Source organism: Calliphora vicina, chromosome 2, assembly GCF_958450345.1.
Source record: "Calliphora vicina chromosome 2, idCalVici1.1, whole genome shotgun sequence".
Lineage (NCBI taxonomy): Eukaryota > Metazoa > Arthropoda > Insecta > Diptera > Calliphoridae > Calliphora > Calliphora vicina.
The window spans coordinates 84807888-84826953 of NC_088781.1; the positions used below are offsets into that span (position 1 = coordinate 84807888).

The 19066-nt window shown below is 24.9% G+C and overlaps 2 protein-coding genes and 1 long non-coding RNA gene across 3 annotated transcripts in view; 2 read left to right on the top strand and 1 right to left on the bottom strand.

The window, feature by feature from the left end:
- Positions 1 to 19066, top strand: part of LOC135950621 (calcineurin-binding protein cabin-1-like) — a 355739-nt gene that overhangs the window by 189689 nt on the left and 146984 nt on the right. The window contains exons 8-9 of the mRNA XM_065500153.1: positions 3750 to 4028; positions 4108 to 4291. Of these exons, the coding sequence (XP_065356225.1) occupies positions 3750 to 4028; positions 4108 to 4291 (463 nt within the window). The remainder of the gene's footprint in view (positions 1 to 3749; positions 4029 to 4107; positions 4292 to 19066) is intronic.
- LOC135950260 (uncharacterized) lies at positions 14474 to 15005 on the top strand. The gene is made up of 2 exons (XR_010575940.1): positions 14474 to 14595; positions 14651 to 15005. It is a non-coding gene; the product is annotated as an uncharacterized LOC135950260 (long non-coding RNA).
- LOC135952610 (putative nuclease HARBI1) lies at positions 15732 to 16542 on the bottom strand. Its single transcript, XM_065502620.1, has 3 exons — positions 16369 to 16542; positions 15915 to 16302; positions 15732 to 15847 (listed from the first exon to the last, which is right to left on the bottom strand). The coding sequence occupies exons 1-3, from the start codon at positions 16540 to 16542 to the stop codon at positions 15732 to 15734; spliced, it is 678 nt and encodes a 225-aa protein (XP_065358692.1).

Consider the following 19066-nt stretch of genomic DNA (forward strand, 5'->3'; position numbering starts at 1 on the left):
CAAATTTTGAATGGAAATTTTGTTTTATAAACCTTTGATAAATTTAAAAATTTTTTATGAATATGGGAGATAGAAAACAAAAAAAAAACACCTTCAAAATATAGTTTTTTAAGTGACTTTAAATTACTAAAGTCTTCTTCATTGTTGAAATCAATACGGTTTAATTGTTTCTCTTATTTATTTACAACAACAAATTGGACAAACACGCATTGCTTTGTTTACATTTTAGCTTAAGGTTCATATGTACACGTTTTTGCATATGTGTTAGTAACAACTTCAAACGCTTATATATATTCTGCACTTCTGTGAATAAATCCCTTTAAAATGGTATATTTCTTACCCAAATTGAATGTATAATGTGAGCGTAAAAGGGGTCTAAAGAAATCGACTTGCCTATTAATATTATGATTAGAACGAAAATAATGTAAACATTTCGATTCTTTTAAATTAAATTGCAAAAGTGGTTATTTAATGGCAACATTTTTACAAAAACTGAAAAAAATGCATCTCAAAACTAAATGCACCTCAAAACTAAATCGCAAGTCGGCACGGGTTGCAATCATGATAGAAAGACAAAATTTCATATTTAACTATAGTTTTATACATATACACTTGGCCGCAGAAGTTTGCGTACAAACTACTTTATATATTTTAACAGGCTATTTTAGTCGTAAGTAACAACGGTAATCATTTGAAATTGGTTTTTATGTATAGATAAACATTTGAAAATTACGATAGGTATTTTCTTTTTGGATTTGCAAAGTTTAGTAATAATTGACAGCTTAAAAACAATGGTATGCTAACTTTTCGGGTATGCAAAAGTATGCGTACATAAAAATTAAAGCTAATTTGTAACTGTTTTTTTTTATTGTGTGATACTACAATACTGCAGATTATGTTTCAAACTCATCATAAAAGTGATTTTTGAAAATTTTTTGTTTCAAATTGGAATAATTTCAAGAAATGGCAAACAGAAAATTAATTAATGTAGCTGAACGTAAAATTATTATACATTTACGGAAACAAGGGAAAACTTTGGGCGAAATCGATCAAGTAGTTGAACGTACTCACTCCTCCATCCAGAGAATAATAAACAATTTTAAAAAGACTGGAATTTTTGTCTCAAAGCCTCATTCTGGTAGTCCACCAAAATTAACTGAACGCGAAAAAAGGGTTATAATGCAATCTGTGAAGGAAAACCCCAGATTTACTGTATCGAAAATGGCTGAAAACTTAAATTCACAATTTAATAAACATGTGTCCAAAGACACTGTCCTCAGAATTTTGAAAAAGGCCAACTATAGAAGCCATGTAGCACGGAAAAAGCCGCCAGTTTTTATAGTTAATAGACAAAAACGAATTGCTTTCACTAAAGGACACATAAATATGCCTCCAGAGTTCCGGAAAAATGTTCTGTTCACGGATGAATACAAGTACTGCATCTTTGGCATAAAATACCGTCAGTTTGTTTGGAGAAAGCCTTGTATAGTACTTAGTACCAAAAATTTAAAACCAACAGTTAAGCATGGTGGTGCTGCAGTGATGGTACGGGGGTATATGACAAGTGAAGGCGTGGGAAATTTAGAATTTATTCCATCGACAATGGATCATAAGGTCTATTTAGACATTCTAATGAAAAATCTTATCTAAAGTGTTAGCAAATTGGGCATTGAAGATGATTATATATTCCTGCAAGACAACGACCCAAAGCATACTACACACAACACAAGGCTTTGGTAGTTGTTTAATAAAACAAAAACAATTGAAAACACCTCCGCAGTCACCAGACCTAAATTGCATAGAACATTTATGGGATTTGCTGGAGTGAAAAATACGAAACCATGTAATGACATTAAAGGAAATGCTTTAAACAGTATTAACTGAGGAAGGGAGAAATATTAGTTCCAAATACACCGAAAAACTGGTTTCATCAATGACAAAATTCCTTCATGATGTTCTTGGTCATCGGGGTTATCCAAATAATTATTAAAATACAGTTTAATTTATAAAAATCAGTAATATTTTATTTATCTTTTTTATGTACGCAAACTTTTGCCTACATGCGGAATTGAATTTTTTTATGAATTGAATTCTTATAAGTTTAGCTGATTCTTAAATATGTATTTTACAATGCAGTTATGTTCTTAAATATTTAAGAGTTTTATATAAAAAATTTCAAATGAGTAGCGTTTATTTTTATATCCAAAATTAGAGTATACTTTTAATTTTCGTTCTTGTACGCAAACTTATGCGGCCAAGTGTATATAAAAAAAATACACTTGGCCGTATATAGAATAATTGCGGCTTGCTGCAAAACTTTTGCCAAATGCCATATCTCTACAGACGATCCCCAACGTGCCCTGAAATTTTGGTTGAAATCGGTCTACCCGTTTTCGCAGTTAGTGTTGACATCAAAATGTACACTTCTTTTTATATGTATAGATTGCATTCCCTACTACAATTGGTTGGTTTACTTCACGGAACAAAATGAGTAAATTCATTAAGTATTTTATAAACTGAATTACTAATATACGTAAACTCTTTAATTTTTTAAAAAATCTAACCTTTCTAAATATAAAAACAAAAACAAGAATAAAAAATTAAAGGTATTTTGGCCCATTTTGAGAGGTCAACTAGCGCTGCTAAATATTACTTCAAGAAGTTACAATTCTAAAAACAAGTCTTTTAAAATGTTTAATTTAGGACTTGAACCAATGAAAATAAAAGTACATAATAAAATATTTGTGGTTTAGTAAAAAAGGCTGAATGATTTTAGAATTGTTTTCGAAACAGAAATTTTAGGATCTGAAATATTAGCAGAATTAATAATCATAATATTAACTTAGCTTAAAGTGGTGTTCGTCGAAAGTGATATTGAGGATGACAGTTATAATGACTACTTTGAAATATACGAGGGCCATGATCTTAAAATATATATAAGTGATGTTATCAACCGTGTACGTTGTAAAAAAACATAGAGTTCGTCTTATACATGATGTTAAACATCATTGGGCATCTTTGTCTAACATGGTAATAAACTTTTTGCGTATTTAAAAATACATCAATCATACACTGTCTGACTTCAAATTAGCCACGTTCACTGACAATGATATCAAACTTTGGACAGATTTGTGTAATTCTCTAACACTACTTGATTAAGCAAATATTCGGTAACGTTGATAGAGCTTGAGTGTATAATAAATTGGTTATAAATAATTTAGAAAAATTTAATAATTCATTTACTAATGAATTAGTTACTCATATTAAAACCCAAATTAATGATCGACATAAAAAATAATGGACTTTCTTTTCGAATGTTTTTTAACATTATCAATACTTGAATTGTTAACTTTAACGTTATTTTTTTAACGATAAAATGTCATTCTTTACTTTTTTTAAAAAAAATTTAAATTATTCGAATAATTCGATTAATTTTAAAGGTGTGATCTAATTATTCGAACAAGTTAAAATCTCTTATTCGAATTATTCGTTTTATTCGAACAATAGAAAAATCGAATAATAATTTGAATACCCTATTACACACGTTATTTGGATAAAAATTATTTATAGAACGATAGGATGAACGCTTAAGCTATACTCAGCAGTTTTACAATTAGTCAGTGTATGTATTTATTACTCGTAACATTTGCTATGTATTTGTCGCAAATGAGCGATACCATCATTTATTAACATAAGTTCTTATTTGCGAACATTATTTGTAAAATGTGTTTTTCATATTGTAATTTTAGTGATTTATGGCGTACTCTGTTTAATCATCTACTTTGTAACATTGGCAATTGTCATATAATATCTACAAACAATTTTAAAGTGTATCACCTGAAACTGATTTACTTGGAATATTTAGTGCTCAATAAAGAACATCGTTATAAGGAATGTCTTTCATGTTTGCAGCAAATGTATGACATTTTAGAACAACAAGAGCCTTCTTTTATATTGCATTTACAAAATTTAAACAATATTTGTATAAATATAAATTATGTTAAAAATCTTCAGTTAAAATATAAAAGGTAATTATTAATTAAATTTATATTATCATCAAATCATTATTATTTATTATATTTATTTTCTGTATTTTAACAATTCTAGACAAATTGATGTTACCAATATACCCAAATTGTATGAAGAGGGTTCGTGGGATATATTGGCAAATATAATTGTCGTTAATATTGAATCCAGTGAAAATAACTATGACAATGAATGTTGGTTAAGAGACATTTGTGCACAAATAGAAATTCTTTTGCAATCATTTTGGATTATGGCATCATATGAAGTAAGTAAATTTGTACTTATATACATATGTAAATATGTATATAAAACTGAATTTCTCAAAATTTGAGTTGCGACTTATTTAATAATTATGTAATATCATGCAGCGCCCGTAAGAACCACCCGGTATAATAATGATCCTTAAAGTATTATATTTGAGTCGATTAACGGTACACACTTATAGTACTAGGCCAACAAGGACTCAAAATGGGGAAAAATGCATTGTTCCAATTTGAAATATTTTGTAACTCAGACATAGCTTTTTTGAGTTAAAAAATTTATTTTGATACATATCCCACTCGCATCCCATAAATCGACCAAAAATAGAATAGACCTAAGCTTTCTTTTGAGCAAAATAAATAACGGCCCATTTTGAAAAAAAGTCTAAAAAGTTTTTGATTTTGCCAAAAAAAAATAAAAAATTGCATAACTTGAGTTACAAAACATTTATTTTAATATATATCCCACTTGCATCCCACTAAGAGACCAAAAACGACTTAAAGCAATGGACCTATGCTTTCTTTGAGCAAAAAAAAAATTTTAAAAAAATGGATTTTTCAAAAAAAAAAAAGTTAAAAATTGTAGTATTGAGTTACAAAATATTTATTTTGATAAATATCACACTTGCATACCACTAAGCGACCAAAAAGGTCCTCAAGTAAAAGATCTAAGATTTCTTTTTCGAAAGATTGAAGAAATAGCTAACTCAACTATTTGGGACACATTTTACTAAGAACAATAGGTAATAAGTTACATGGATGAGAAAAAACACGTGTTTGCCCAAAATGTCAAATTTTCACCCCCTCTAACTCAGAGAGTTCTCGACCGATCTTATTAAAAAATTGTGTCTGAATTACTATCCAATATAACTAACCATGGTGCATTTCAGAAATAATTTTAAAAAGTTTGTTCACTTGACATGAAATCCCCCATAAAGTCAGCATCAAAAGAATGTTTACAACTTGTTTTTAGAGTTACCTACTTTACCCCATATAACTTCAGCTGAACCACTTCTTTTTGAAATTTAAGAGATCAACAAGGCTATTGTTGATTTAAACTCCAAAAAAACATCTGGTATTGATGAAATCAGTAACAAGATGATCCTCGAACTACTTCAAATTGCATTAAGAATAATCCTATTTATTTTTAATGCTTATTACGCTTTGAATATTTCTTTAGTTACAATGATACCTAAGCAGGGAAAAGATAACACTAAAGTAGAATCATATAGACCCATTAGCCTATTGTCAAATATATCTAAGCTATTCGAAAAACTCTTAATGCACAAGTTAAAGCCGATAGTGAATCATTTTGATTATATTCCAACTCCAGAAAAACATAACACCATAGAACAAACTCACAGGCTGGTAGAAATCATATCTAAGACATTTGAAGAAAAAAAATATTGTTCTGCGTTCTTCATCGACGTTTCGCAAGCCTTCGACAAAGTATGGCATGAAGGATTATCGATTAAAATAAAACAATATTTACCAGTAGTATGGAAGTAGGGAGGCAGATGAAAATCTGCGTTCCCATTTGTTTTCAGTGAAGAAGAAAATATTTTTTTTGAAATTGTTGGGGAAGAAAATATTTTTTGTAAAATTGCAAACTTACAGAATGGGAAGAAAATATTTTTTTTGAAATTGTGGGGAAGAAAATATTTTTTGTAAAATTGCAAACTTGCAGAATGGGAAGAAATTATTTTTAGTGAAAATTGACACCAATATATTTATTTTGTATAATACATACATATGTATGTAGTTATGTTAAAAGTCCATACAAAAAAATGTTTAACAGGTAGACAATTATTTGCGATTTTAATTTTTAGCATGGAGACAATGTTTACATATGTAACCTAAATTAAGATTTTCTCAATTTGAAATTACAAAATGAAAATAGAATTTTAAAGCATACGCCACTTAAATTGTACATCATAATGGCAAATATAACCACAAAAATTAAAAATCTCCTCAGTATAACATAAAATCTAAACAATTTTCATAGAAGCAAATATAACCACGAAAAATCTCTTTATTCAAATAAAAATTTAAATAACTATAACAGGTCTCACTAAGCCTTTAATTCACAAGTCTCCACTAAATATAACTTTAAAACGAAAATAAAATGTTAATAAAAGTCTTTACTTTAACCAAATTTTAAGAAAAAAATATGAATTACTTACAAATTTCAAACATTTTAATCTCAGAACAAGGTCTCAGATATAAAAATAAATTCACAAAATAAATATTTTAATCCAAATTTCATCCAAAATTTAAGCAACAAATACCAATTATTTAACTGCTACAAATCAATAATAAATTATATTCAAACTTAGTTTTCAGTCTTTATTTGGGAATTGAACTTTCAACCTCCTAATTGATAGATTAGCTCATTACCAAATAGCCTGTCGAGTCATCTCAACTATATAATAATAACTTAATAAAATTCTGGTTATTGAAATTACTTTTTAAACCCAAACAACAATACTAGATGTATAACAAGGTTTCATTAAAAATAATTACAAGTCTCCACTTATTATAACTCCACTAAAACATAATTTTAACAATCAATGAAATACCCTATAAAGTAAATAAAATTATCAATTAATGAAATGAAGAATAATAAAAATAGATTAATAATTTTTAATTCAAAATCAAATAAAGATTTCAAAATACAAAAATATAAATTTTAATATTAAACTACCTCAAGAGCATTAATGATCGAAATAATAATAAGGATTCAAAAAGAATTTTCCAGAATTTTCAACACAACATCTATTATAAAATTCTCCACTCAAACCTAACTTTGTCAAACAAATTTTAATGTCACATTTCTAACACAATATTTTAGATTCAAAAAGCTAATTAAGCAGATAATAAAATTTATCATTTTTAAAAGATAAAATTAAATCAACAACAACTTTAACCACAACTTCAAAAATCCAATATTTTCAAAGTTTACATCAAGTCTATATAAAATAATATGGTCTACAAAATATTTCAAACTATAAATATTAAAAATTTCTACAATTGCATAACAACTAATGAATAATATATTCAATTCAAGTTTAAAAATTTTCTACTTTTTTACATTTCTACTTTTATCATTTTTTACTTATCTACTTTTTACTTTTTTACATTTTTACTTTTATAATTTTTTACATTTCTACTTTTATAATATTTTGCTTTTCTACTTTTTACTTTTTTTACATTTCTACTTTTATAATTTTTTACTCTTCTACTTTTTACATTTTTACTTTTATAATTTTTTACATTTCTACTTTTATAATTTTTTACTTTTTTACTTTTCTACTTTTTACATTTCTACTTTTATAATTTTTTGCTTTTCTACTTTTTTTAATTTTCTACTTTTATAATTTTTACTTTTTCTTTTCTATTTTTTACATTTCTACTTTTTTTACTTTTTACTTTTATAATTTTTACTTTTTTCTTTTCTACTTTTTTACATTTCTACTTTTATAATTTTTTGCTTTTCTACTTTTAACTATTTTACATTTCTACTTTTATAATTTTTTGCTTTTCTACCTTTTTTTATTTTTCTCTTCTACTTTTATAATTTTTACTTTTCTACTTTTTTACATTTCTACTTTTATAATTTTTTGCTTTTCTACTTTTTTACTTTTCTACTTTTTTTTACATTTCTACTATTATAATTTTTTGCTTCTCTACTTTTTTTACTTTTCTACTTTTTACATTTCTACTTTTATAATTTTTTGCTTCTCTACTTTTTTTATTTTTCTACTTTTTTACTTTTTTACATTTCTACTTTTATAATTTTTTGCTTTTCTACTTTTACTTTTATAATTTTTACTTTTTTACATTTCTACTTTTATAATTTTTTGCTTTTCTACTTTTTACTTTTTTACATTTCTACTTTTATAATTTTTTGCTTTTCTACCTTTTTTATTTTTCTCTTCTACTTTTATAATTTTTACTTTTATAATTTTTTACATTTCTGCTTTTATAATTTTTTGCTTTTCTACTTTTTACTTTTTTTACATTTCTACTTTTATAATTTTTAGTTTTCTACTTTTTACTTTTATAATTTTTTACATTTCTACTTTTATAATTTTTTACTTTTCTACTTTTTTACATTTCTACTTTTATAATTTTTTGCTTTTCTACTTTTTTACTTTTATAATTTTTTACTTTTCTACTTTTTTTTACATTTCTACTTTTATAATTTGTTGCTTCTCTACTTTTTTTTTCTACTTTTATAATTGTTTGCTTCTCTACTTTTTTTTATTTTTCTACTTTTTACTTTTTTACATTTCTACTTTTACTTTTATAATTTTTACTTTTTTACATTTTTACTTTTATAATTTTTTACATTTCTACTTTTATAATTTTTTACTTTTCTACTTTTTTTACTTTTCTACTTTTCTACTTTCATAATTTTTTGCTTTTCTAATTCTACTTTTATAATTTTTACTTTTCTACTTTTTTACTTTTATAATTTTTTACATTTCTACTTTTATAATTTTTCTACTTTTTTTTAATTTTCTACTTTTATAATTTTTTGCTTTTCTACTTTTTTTACATTTCTACTTTTATAATTTTTTGCTTTTCTGCTTTTATAATTTTTTACTTTTCTACTTTTATAATTTTTTGCTTTTCTACTTTCTACTTTTTACTTTTTTTGCATTTCTACTTTTATAATTTTTTGCTTTTCTACTTTTTTTTTACTTTTCTACTTCTACTTTTATAATTTTTACTTTTCTACTTTTTTTACATTTCTACTTTTATAATTTTTACATTTCTACTTTTATGATTCTTTTTTACTTTTATAATTTTTTACTTTTTTTTACTTTTCTACTTTTATAATTTTTTGCTTTTCTACTTTTTTTACATTTCTACTTTTATAATTTTTTGCTTTTCTACTTTTATAATTTTTTACTTTTCTACTTTTATAATTTTTTGCTTTTCTACTTTTTACTTTTTTACATTTCTACTTTTATAATTTTTTTGCTTTTCTACTTTTCTACTTCTACTTTTATAATTTTTACTTTTCTACTTTTTTTACATTTCTACTTTTATAATTTTTTACATTTCTACTTTTATGATTCTTTGCTTTTCTACTTTTATAATTTATACTTTTCTACTTTTTACATTTTTATTTTTATAATTTTTTACATTTCTACTTTTATAATTTTTTACTTTTATAATTTTTTGCTTTTCTACTTTTTTTACTTTTGTACTTTTTTACATTTCTACTTTTATAATTTTTTTCTTTTCTACTTTTTTTTACTTTTCTACTTCTAGTTTTATAATTTTTACTTTTTTACTTTTATAATTTTTTACATTTCTACTTTTATAATTTTTTACTTTTCTACTTTTTACTATTCTACTTTTTTACATTTCTACATTCATAATTTTTTGATTTTCTACTTTTTTACTTTTCTACTTTTCTTCTTTTATAATTTTTAGTTTTTTCTTTTATACTTTTTTACTTTTCTACTTTTATAATTTTTTGCTTTTCTACTTTTTTACATTTCTACTTTTATAATTTTTTGCTTTTCTACTTTTTTACGTTTTACTTTTTTACATTTCTACTTTTATAATTTTTTACTTTTCTACTTTTATAATTTTTTACATTTCTACTTTTATAATTTTTTGCTTTTCTACTTTTTTACATTTCAGAACACATTAATCATAATGAAATAATCCAGACGCTTTTCTACTTTTTTACTTTTATAATATTTTATTTTTTTTTACTTTTCTACTTTTATAATTTTTTGCTTTTCTACTTTTTTTACATTTCTACTTTTATAATTTTTTGCTTTTCTACTTTTATAATTTTTTACTTTTCTACTTTTATAATTTTTTGCTTTTCTACTTTTTACTTTTTTACATTTCTACTTTTATAATTTTTTGCTTTTCTACTTTTTTTTACTTTTCTACTTCTACTTTTATAATTTTTACTTTTCTACTTTTTTTACATTTCTACTTTTATAATTTTTTACATTTCTACTTTTATGATTCTTTGCTTTTCTACTTTTATAATTTTTACTTTTCTACTTTTTACATTTTTATTTTTATAATTTTTTACATTTCTACTTTTATAATTTTTTACTTTTTTACATTTCTACTTTTATAATTTTCTACTTTTTTACATTTCTACTTTTATAATTTTTTGCTTTTCTACTTTTTTTACTTTTCTACTTCTACTTTTATAATTTTTACTTTTCTACTTTTTTACTTTTATAATTTTTTACTTTTCTACTTTTTACTATTCTACTTTTTTACATTTCTACTTTCATAATTTTTTGATTTTCTACTTTTTTACTTTTCTACTTTTATAATTTTTAGTTTTTTCTTTTATACTTTTCTACTTTTATAATTTTTTGCTTTTCTACTTTTTTACATTTCTACTTTTATAATTTTTTGCTTTTCTACTTTTTACTTTTTTACATTTTTACTTTTATAATTTTTAACTTTTCTACTTTTTTACTTTTATAATTTTTTACATTTCTACTTTTATAATTTTTTGCTTTTCTACTTTTTTACATTTCAGAACACATTAATCATAATGAAATAATCCAGACACTTCGATTACATGAAAAATTAGGTTTTGCATATAAATTTACATATAAAAACATGGGTTTTTATAATACATATTGCTTAACAATTTCTATATTATCAGATACTATGTTCAAGGTTAAATTCGAAGAAATTTTTATTTTATTTTAAATATTAATGTGTTTTAAATTACAACTTAATACCGGCACGCGACAAACAAAAAAACTATGCATTCTATGGGAAAATACATTTTGCTTACGCCACAATTTAACATTTTTATAAATCCATTTATTTTTTTGTTTTTAAATAACTTGGGATTGCAAAAAAATTATGAAATGAAAACTAAATCGCATAAGTGAAGTAACAACACAATGCATTTCCACCATGTTGGTTATTGACCCGCATTGTGTTGTTACTTCACTTATGCGATTCAGTTTTCATTTCATAATTTTTTTGCAATTTAAAACACATTAATATTTAAAATAAAATAAAAATTTCTTCGAATTTAACCTTGAACATAGTATCTGATAACGAATTTTCAATGCATTTTTACAGAGTTGGGTTGTTGACCCTCTTTGTGTTGTTGATTCATTTATTGAATTCAGTTTTCATGGCTGGCTGGCTATCCATGTAAACCTTGTGCGCAAAGTACAGGTCGCAATTCTGAGGATATTTGCGTTTTTTTTTTGACCGAAGGACGAATCCTATTGAAACTGGCTGAAATCGGTCCATTATTTTACCTAGCCCCCCATACAAATGTCCACCAGAAAATGGACTTTATCGATCATAAATGTTTAATTTTAATAGGTATCTACACAAATTTCTCTGCAAATAAGTTTTATATATACGGAAGTCATGTTACCCAATTTTTTGGACATTTACTTAGTGTAGGGTATTATATGGTTGGGCTTGACCGAGTTTTCTAAAATAGAAAAAATATATCAATTCAAATACGTACATACATATGTAATATAGAAATTGTTAAGCAATATGTATTATAAAAACCCATGTTTTTATATGTAAATTTATATGTAAAACCTAATTTTTCATTTAATCGAAGTGTCTGGATTATTTCATTATGATTAATGTGTTCTGAAATGTAAAAAAGTAGAAAAGCAAAAAATTATAAAAGTAGAAATGTAAAAAATTATAAAAGTAGAAAAGTAAAAAATTATAAAAGTAGAAATGTAAAAAAGTAAAAAAGTAGAAAAGCAAAAAATTATAAAAGTAGAAATGTAAAAAAGTAGAAAAGCAAAAAATTATAAAAGTAGAAAAGTATAAAAGAAAAAACTAAAAATTATAAAAGTAGAAAAGTAAATAATTATAAAAGTAAAAAAGTAGAAAAGCAAAAAATTATGAAAGTAGAAATGTAAAAAAATAGAATAGTAAAAAGTAAAAAATTATAAAAGTAGAAATGTAAAAAATTATAAAAGTAAAAAAGTAGAAAAGTAAAAATTATAAAAGTAGAAGTAGAAAAGTAAAAAAAAGTAGAAAAGCAAAAAATTATAAAAGTAGAAATGTAAAAAAGTAAAAAAAGTAGAAAAGCAAAAAATTATAAAAGTAGAAATGTAAAAAAGTAAAAAATTATAAAAGTAGAAATGTAAAAAATTATAAAAATGTAAAAAGTAAAAAGTAGAAAAGTAAAAATTATAAAAGTAGAAAAGCAAAAAATTATAAAAGTAGAAATGTAAAAAATTATAAAAGTAGAAAAGTAAAAATTATAAAAGTAGAAGTAGAAAAGTAAAAAAAAGTAGAAAAGCAAAAAATTATAAAAGTAGAAATGTAAAAAAGTAAAAAGTAGAAAAGCAAAAAATTATAAAAGTAGAAAAGTAAAAAATTATAAAAGTAAAAAAGTAGAAAAGCAAAAAATTATAAAAGTAGAAATGTAAAAAAAGCAGAAAAGTAGAAAAGCAAAAAATTATAAAAGTAGAAATGTAAAAAAAAGTAGAAAAGTAAAAAATTATAAAAGTAGAAAAGCAAAAAATTATAAAAGTAGAAATGTAAAAAAGTAGAAAAGTAAAAAATTATAAAAGTAGAAATGTAAAAAATTATAAAAGTAAAAAGTAGAAAACTAAAAATTATAAAAGTAGAAATGTAAAAAAGTAGAAAAGCAAAAAATTATAAAAGCAGAAATGTAAAAAATTAGAAAAGTAGAAGAGAAAAATAAAAAAAGGTAGAAAAGCAAAAAATTATAAAAGTAGAAATGTAAAAAAGTAAAAAGTAGAAAAGCAAAAAATTATAAAAGTAGAAATGTAAAAAAGTAAAAAGTAGAAAAGCAAAAAATTATAAAAGTAGAAATGTAAAAAAGTAAAAAGTAGAAAAATAAAAAAAGTAGAGAAGCAAAAAATTATAAAAGTAGAAATGTAAAAAAGTAAAAAAAGTAGAGAAGCAAAAAATTATAAAAGTAGAAATGTAAAAAAAAGTAGAAAAGTAAAAAATTATAAAAGTAAAAAAGTAGAAAAGCAAAAAATTATAAAAGTAGAAATGTAAAAAAGTAGAAAAGTAGAAAAGTAAAAAATTATAAAAGTAGAAATGTAAAAAATTATAAAAGTAAAAAGTAGAAAACTAAAAGTAGAAAATTTTTAAACTTGAATTGAATATATTATTTATTAGTTGTTATGCAATTGTAGAAATTTTTAATATTTATAGTTTGAAATATTTTGTAGACCATATTATTTTATGTAGACTTGATGTAAACTTTGAAAATATTGAATTTTTGAAGTTGTGGTTAAAGTTGTTGTTGATTTAATTTTATGTTTTAAAAATGATAAATTTTATTATCTGCTTAATTAGCTTTTTGAATCTAAAATATTGTGTTAGAAATGTGAGATTAAGGCCCTAATTTTGTAAATCACGTCACAAAGTGATATTTATATGGAAAGCAAAAACAAAATTTCAAAAATTTTAAAAATTTGTTTTTGTTTTATATACAAATTCTTAACAGAACAAACGCACCAAATTTGAAGCGTTCATTTGCCTTTCATAATTTGAAAATTTTGTATATAAAACAAAAACAAATTTTTAAAATTTTGGAAATTTTGTTTTTGCTTTCCATATAAATATAACTTTGGTGACGTGATTTACAAAATTAGGGCCTAAAATTTGATTGACAAAGTTAGGTTTGAGTGGAGAATTTTATAATAGATGTTGTGTTGAAAATTCTGGAAAATTCTTTTTGAATCCTTATTATTATTTCGATCATTAATGCTCTTGAGGTAGTTTAATATTAAAATTTATATTTTTGTATTTTGAAATCTTTATTTGATTTTGAATTAAAAATTATTAATCTATTTTTATTATTCTTCATTTCATTAATTGATAATTTTATTTACTTTATAGGGGATTTCATTGATTGTTAAAATTATGTTTTAGTGGAGTTATAATAAGTGGAGACTTGTAATTATTTTTAATGAGACCTTGTTATACATCTACGGCCGTATCTATAACGAAAAATTAGCCACTGTGTATACATCGCACACAACGATCTGCTAACTAGCAGACCGATTAAACTTAGCAGAAAGTTAGCAAAGAGTTTATTTATAATGCACTTTTGTCTGTCAATAATTTATATGAAAATCAACTCTGAAAAGTGTGATGTATTGCCAACTATTTTAAAAAAAATGAAAAAAAATCAACTCTGATGTATTTCTTGACATTTATATTTAACTTGTTTCCCTCAAATTTTGAAATGTTTCAAGAAGTACAAAATATGGAAAAACAAGAAACAAAAATTTTAAAAAGATCCGCAAATTGGGGTCAGGATGAAAAAGTAAGTATATTGTAATTTTCTATCAATGGTTCTAACAAAATGTATTTGTTTTCAGGACATACTTTCAAATCTAGTTTTGAATAAACTAGATATTATCGAAAACGCCAAAATCGATACAAACACTAATAGGAAGAATAAAGAAGTTTGGAACACAATCCTCGACCTATTTAACAAAGTATCCAAAAGCAACAGAAGTTTGGAGCAAATTCAAAATCAGTGGCGTAAAACAAAGTCAACTGCCAAGACAAAAAATTCAGCATATAAAAAACAAATGAAGCAGACTGGTGGTGGTCCACCACCTGAACCACTTAATGATATTGAGGAACAGTTGGTCACCAGATTGCCTAGCCATTTCGAAATAGATTGCAATATGTATGACAGCAATTCTGTAGAAATTGTATCTCCCATACGAGTTATATCTGACTGTTCCAAAATGGGAAATACATTGGACAAATCAACCAATGAAAATTCAGCAACCAGTGTGCCCATTAAAATTTGGAACAGTGAAGATGATAACTCTCTGGAATTTGGTAGAGAAATATCTTATGAATCTCAGAAGCCTAAAATAATTAAAAGAAAAAATAATGATAAGTGTGATGAAAATTCAAAAAGAATTGAATTTTTGGATATCAGTATAAAGCAAAAGGATTTGGAAATGCAATATGCAAAACAAGAATTTGAAGATAAAAAAAAGGTTTTAGAACTAAATATATCACAAATGAAAGAAGAACATCAACTAAAAATGGAAAAATTGAAAATTGAAATAGAAAATTTAAAGAAAAGTGGTTATTTTAATTAAATAAGCTATTTATATTTTTCGAAAGATTCTCAAACTTTTTAGATCTCAAATCCTTTTGGATTTATAACAATTTACTAGCTAGTCAGTCACCTGTAAGTTTTTTTGTTTACATACAAAAGCATAGTTTTATCCATACAGTTTTGTATGTCTAAAATTTTTTTTTGTTAATTTACATATATATTTTTTTTATTAATGAAATTAAAAATGAAATGTTTTCTTTAAAAAAATGAAATAAAAATTAATTTTGTTTAAATTAGAATTATTTGTTCATATTTTTTAAATCAGTCGAAAAGAAGGCGAACCATATTTTTATTCTGTGAAATTCTGCAGGTATATTTTAAAAATTTTGTTGAATATAGAGTGCACGATGAATATTTTCATCTGGTAAATTATATTCCAAAGGTTGGGTTGCAGTACCTTCGGGAATTGAACCGTCGAAATGTTCATCAGAAGCTGCAAAAAATAAATAATGAAAAGAAATTGTGCTTATTACTTTATACATATAATTATATAATCTTACAAAAATTTTCCTCTTTAAATATCATTGATAAATTGTGTAGAACTGCTAAAGCTACTATTAAAATCTTGGCATTCTTTCTAGAAAGTCGCATTTTTTCCAATAGAATACGAAATCGGCTTTTCCATACACCAAATAGTCTTTCCACTACATTTCGGGTTTTAATATGTACCTTGTTGTACATTTCTTCTTTCATATCTCTTGGATTTTGTACTGGGGTATATAAGTAGTTTGTGCACTTATACCCACCATCCCCAAGCAATCGACCCATAAAATTGCCATTTTCAAATTTCTCCTTAATTTTGCTTTCATTAAATATTCTCGAATCATGGGTACTTCCTCTCCAGCAAGCAGCGAGATCAGTAATTTTTAGAGGTGCATCACAAACAGCCTAGATATGTTGGAGTTTAAAACAATATTATATTATAGTTTTCAATACATCTTATGACTTACATACCTGTACGTTAAATGAAAAGTATCCTTTCCGGTTCACAAATAGTTGTGCATCATCGCCTCCTACAGCTTGGATGCGGACATGGGTGCAATCGATTGCTCCAATGACGTTTTTGAATCCAGCAATTGTTTGGAATTCTTCCATGACTAAAACTTGATCCGCGGCAGTTGTAGCCATTTTTATGTATGTACTGGACCTTTTCGCAAAAGACTTTGCAACATTCTGACAAATTTTATTCATAGTGGGTTGGCTAAACCCATGAAACTCTCCACAATCTTCCTGAGCCTTGTTACGGCCCCAACACCTTAATGCTGCCAAAACTTGCAGATATGGCGGAATTTTTCCTCCATTCTTTTTTCCCTTTCCTTTTAGGTCGTCCTTTACCAAATTTATTAACTTTTTTGAGTTTTCTTTCGTAAATCTGTACTTTTTACGAAACTCTTCTTCGGTATATTCGAAATATGGATTTTTTCTCTTTTTGTAAATTTTTTTTGACCGACGTTTGGTTTCACCTCTTAAGAACTCTAAATTGTCTAATTGGTCAATAGTTTGCATCATTTTTAAATAATTTAATTTTTTCCCACACAAAACTTTTATAATATGTTTATTTACAAATTTACTTTGACACAAAACAGCTGTTGATTAAAGACTTAGCAAGTCTTTGATCGTTCGTTAACATGCGTTTAGCAGGTGGATAAGAAATACATTATAAATAACTTGTATGTTAAATCCATGCTAAATTTTGGTTATAAATACGGCTGCTAGTATTGTTGTTTAGGGTTTAAAAAGTAATTTCAATAACCAGAATTTTATTAAGTTATTATTATATAGTTGAGATGACTCGACAGGCTATTTGGCAATGAGCTAATCTATCAAATAGGATGTTGAAACTTCAATTCCCAAATAAAGACTGTAAACTAAGTTTGAATATAATTTATTATTGATTTGTAGCAGTTAAATAATTGGTATTTGTTGCTTAAATTTTGGATGAAATTTGGATTAAAATATTTATTTTGTGAATTTATTTTTATATCTGAGACCTTGTTCTGAAATTAAAATGTTTGAAATTTGTAAAACTGGTGTAGGGATTTATTTTATATTGTTTTAAGTAGGTAATTCATATTTTTTTCTTAAAATTTGGTTAAAGTAAAGACTTTTATTAACATTTTATTTTCGTTTTAAAGTTATATTTAGTGGAGACTTGTGAATTAAAGGCTTAGTGAGACCTGTTATAGTTATTTAAATTTTTATTTGAATGGTCATATTTGCTTCTATGAAAATTGTTTAGATTTTATGTTATACTGAGGAGATTTTTAATTTTTGTGGTTATATTTGCCATTATGATGTACAATTTAAGTGGCGTATGCTTTAAAATTCTATTTTCATTTTGTAATTTCAAATTGAGAAAATCTTAATTTAGGTTACATATGTAAACATTGTCTCCATGCTAAAAATTAAAATCGCAAATAATTGTCTACCTGTTAAACATTTTTTTGTACGGACTTTTAACATAACTACATACATATGTATGTATTATACAAAATAAATATATTGGTGTCAATTTTCACTAAAAATAATTTCTTCCCATTCTGCAAGTTTGCAATTTTACAAAAAATATTTTCTTCCCCACAATTTCAAAAAAAAATATTTTCTTCCCATTATGCAAGTTTGCAATTTTACAAAAAATATTTTTATCCCCAACAATTTCAAAAAAAATATTTTCTTCTTCACTGAAAACAAATGGGAACGCAGATTTTCATCTGCCTCCCCACTTCCATACTACTTTTACCAGTAAACACACATAAGCTTCTAGAAAGTTATTTAAGTCATCGAAAGTTCGTTCTTAAAGAGGGTAACTTCATAATTTCACCACAGCCTATTAAAGCAGGCGTACCCCAAGGAAGTATACTGGTTTCCTTTCTATATTTGCTATATACTTGTGATATGCCAACTAACAGTCGAACCCACATATCAACATTTGCTGATGACACAGCTATTCTAGCCATTCATGGAAACCCCCAATAAGCATCTATACTTTTACAAGACCATATACTCGACATAGAAAGGTGGTTAAAACAATGGAGAATAAAAGTAAACGAGCAAAAATTTATACATCTTACATTCACATTGCGTAGAGAATCGTGCCCTCCAATCCTAATAAATAATCATATAATACCTAAACAAACTGAAGATAAATATCTAGGTCTGCATCTAGACCGACGCACATTGGTATGAGAATAAAAAAAGATGGAAATAAATCCGTAACTTCTATACCCTTACTCCGATTTGATTGAAATTTCACATCCTCAAAGAAGAAGTGTAGTCGAGATTAAGTTTTGAATTTGGACCTCATGAGCCCACCAGGAGCGGGACCAGGGGTTCCCAAAGTACACCTCGGGTATGTTCAATTTTTAAAATGATCCTATTTCTTTGTTTGTGTTCCTATTTCGTCGTAGCTATCAATTATCTCTTATAACTTAGGAGATATTCGCAGTTTTTTGGTGACCGCGGTTCCAAATATTCCCCGATTTTATCCATTTTTCTTTTATATGATTAACAATAGATCTATATATCAAATAAAGAAAGAAGTGTTTAAAAATCATGGCTGAGTCCAAAGTTACATGCATTTGAATTTAAAAAAATTAAAAAAGGCGATTTTTCGCAATTTTTTTGGGAAAAAAGTTCTTTTATTCTTTTTAAG

Excerpts from the sequence above, each read along its gene's own strand:
- LOC135952610 (XM_065502620.1), bottom strand. The coding sequence starts at position 16,542 with ATGGCTACAACTGCCGCGGATCAAGTTTTAGTCATGGAAGAATTCCAA. Across the intron at positions 16,303-16,368 it reads ACTTTTCATTTAACGTACAG|GCTGTTTGTGATGCACCTCT; the intron begins GTATGTAAGTCA and ends CAACATATCTAG. Across the intron at positions 15,848-15,914 it reads ATTTAAAGAGGAAAATTTTT|CTTCTGATGAACATTTCGAC; the intron begins GTAAGATTATAT and ends TATTTTTTGCAG.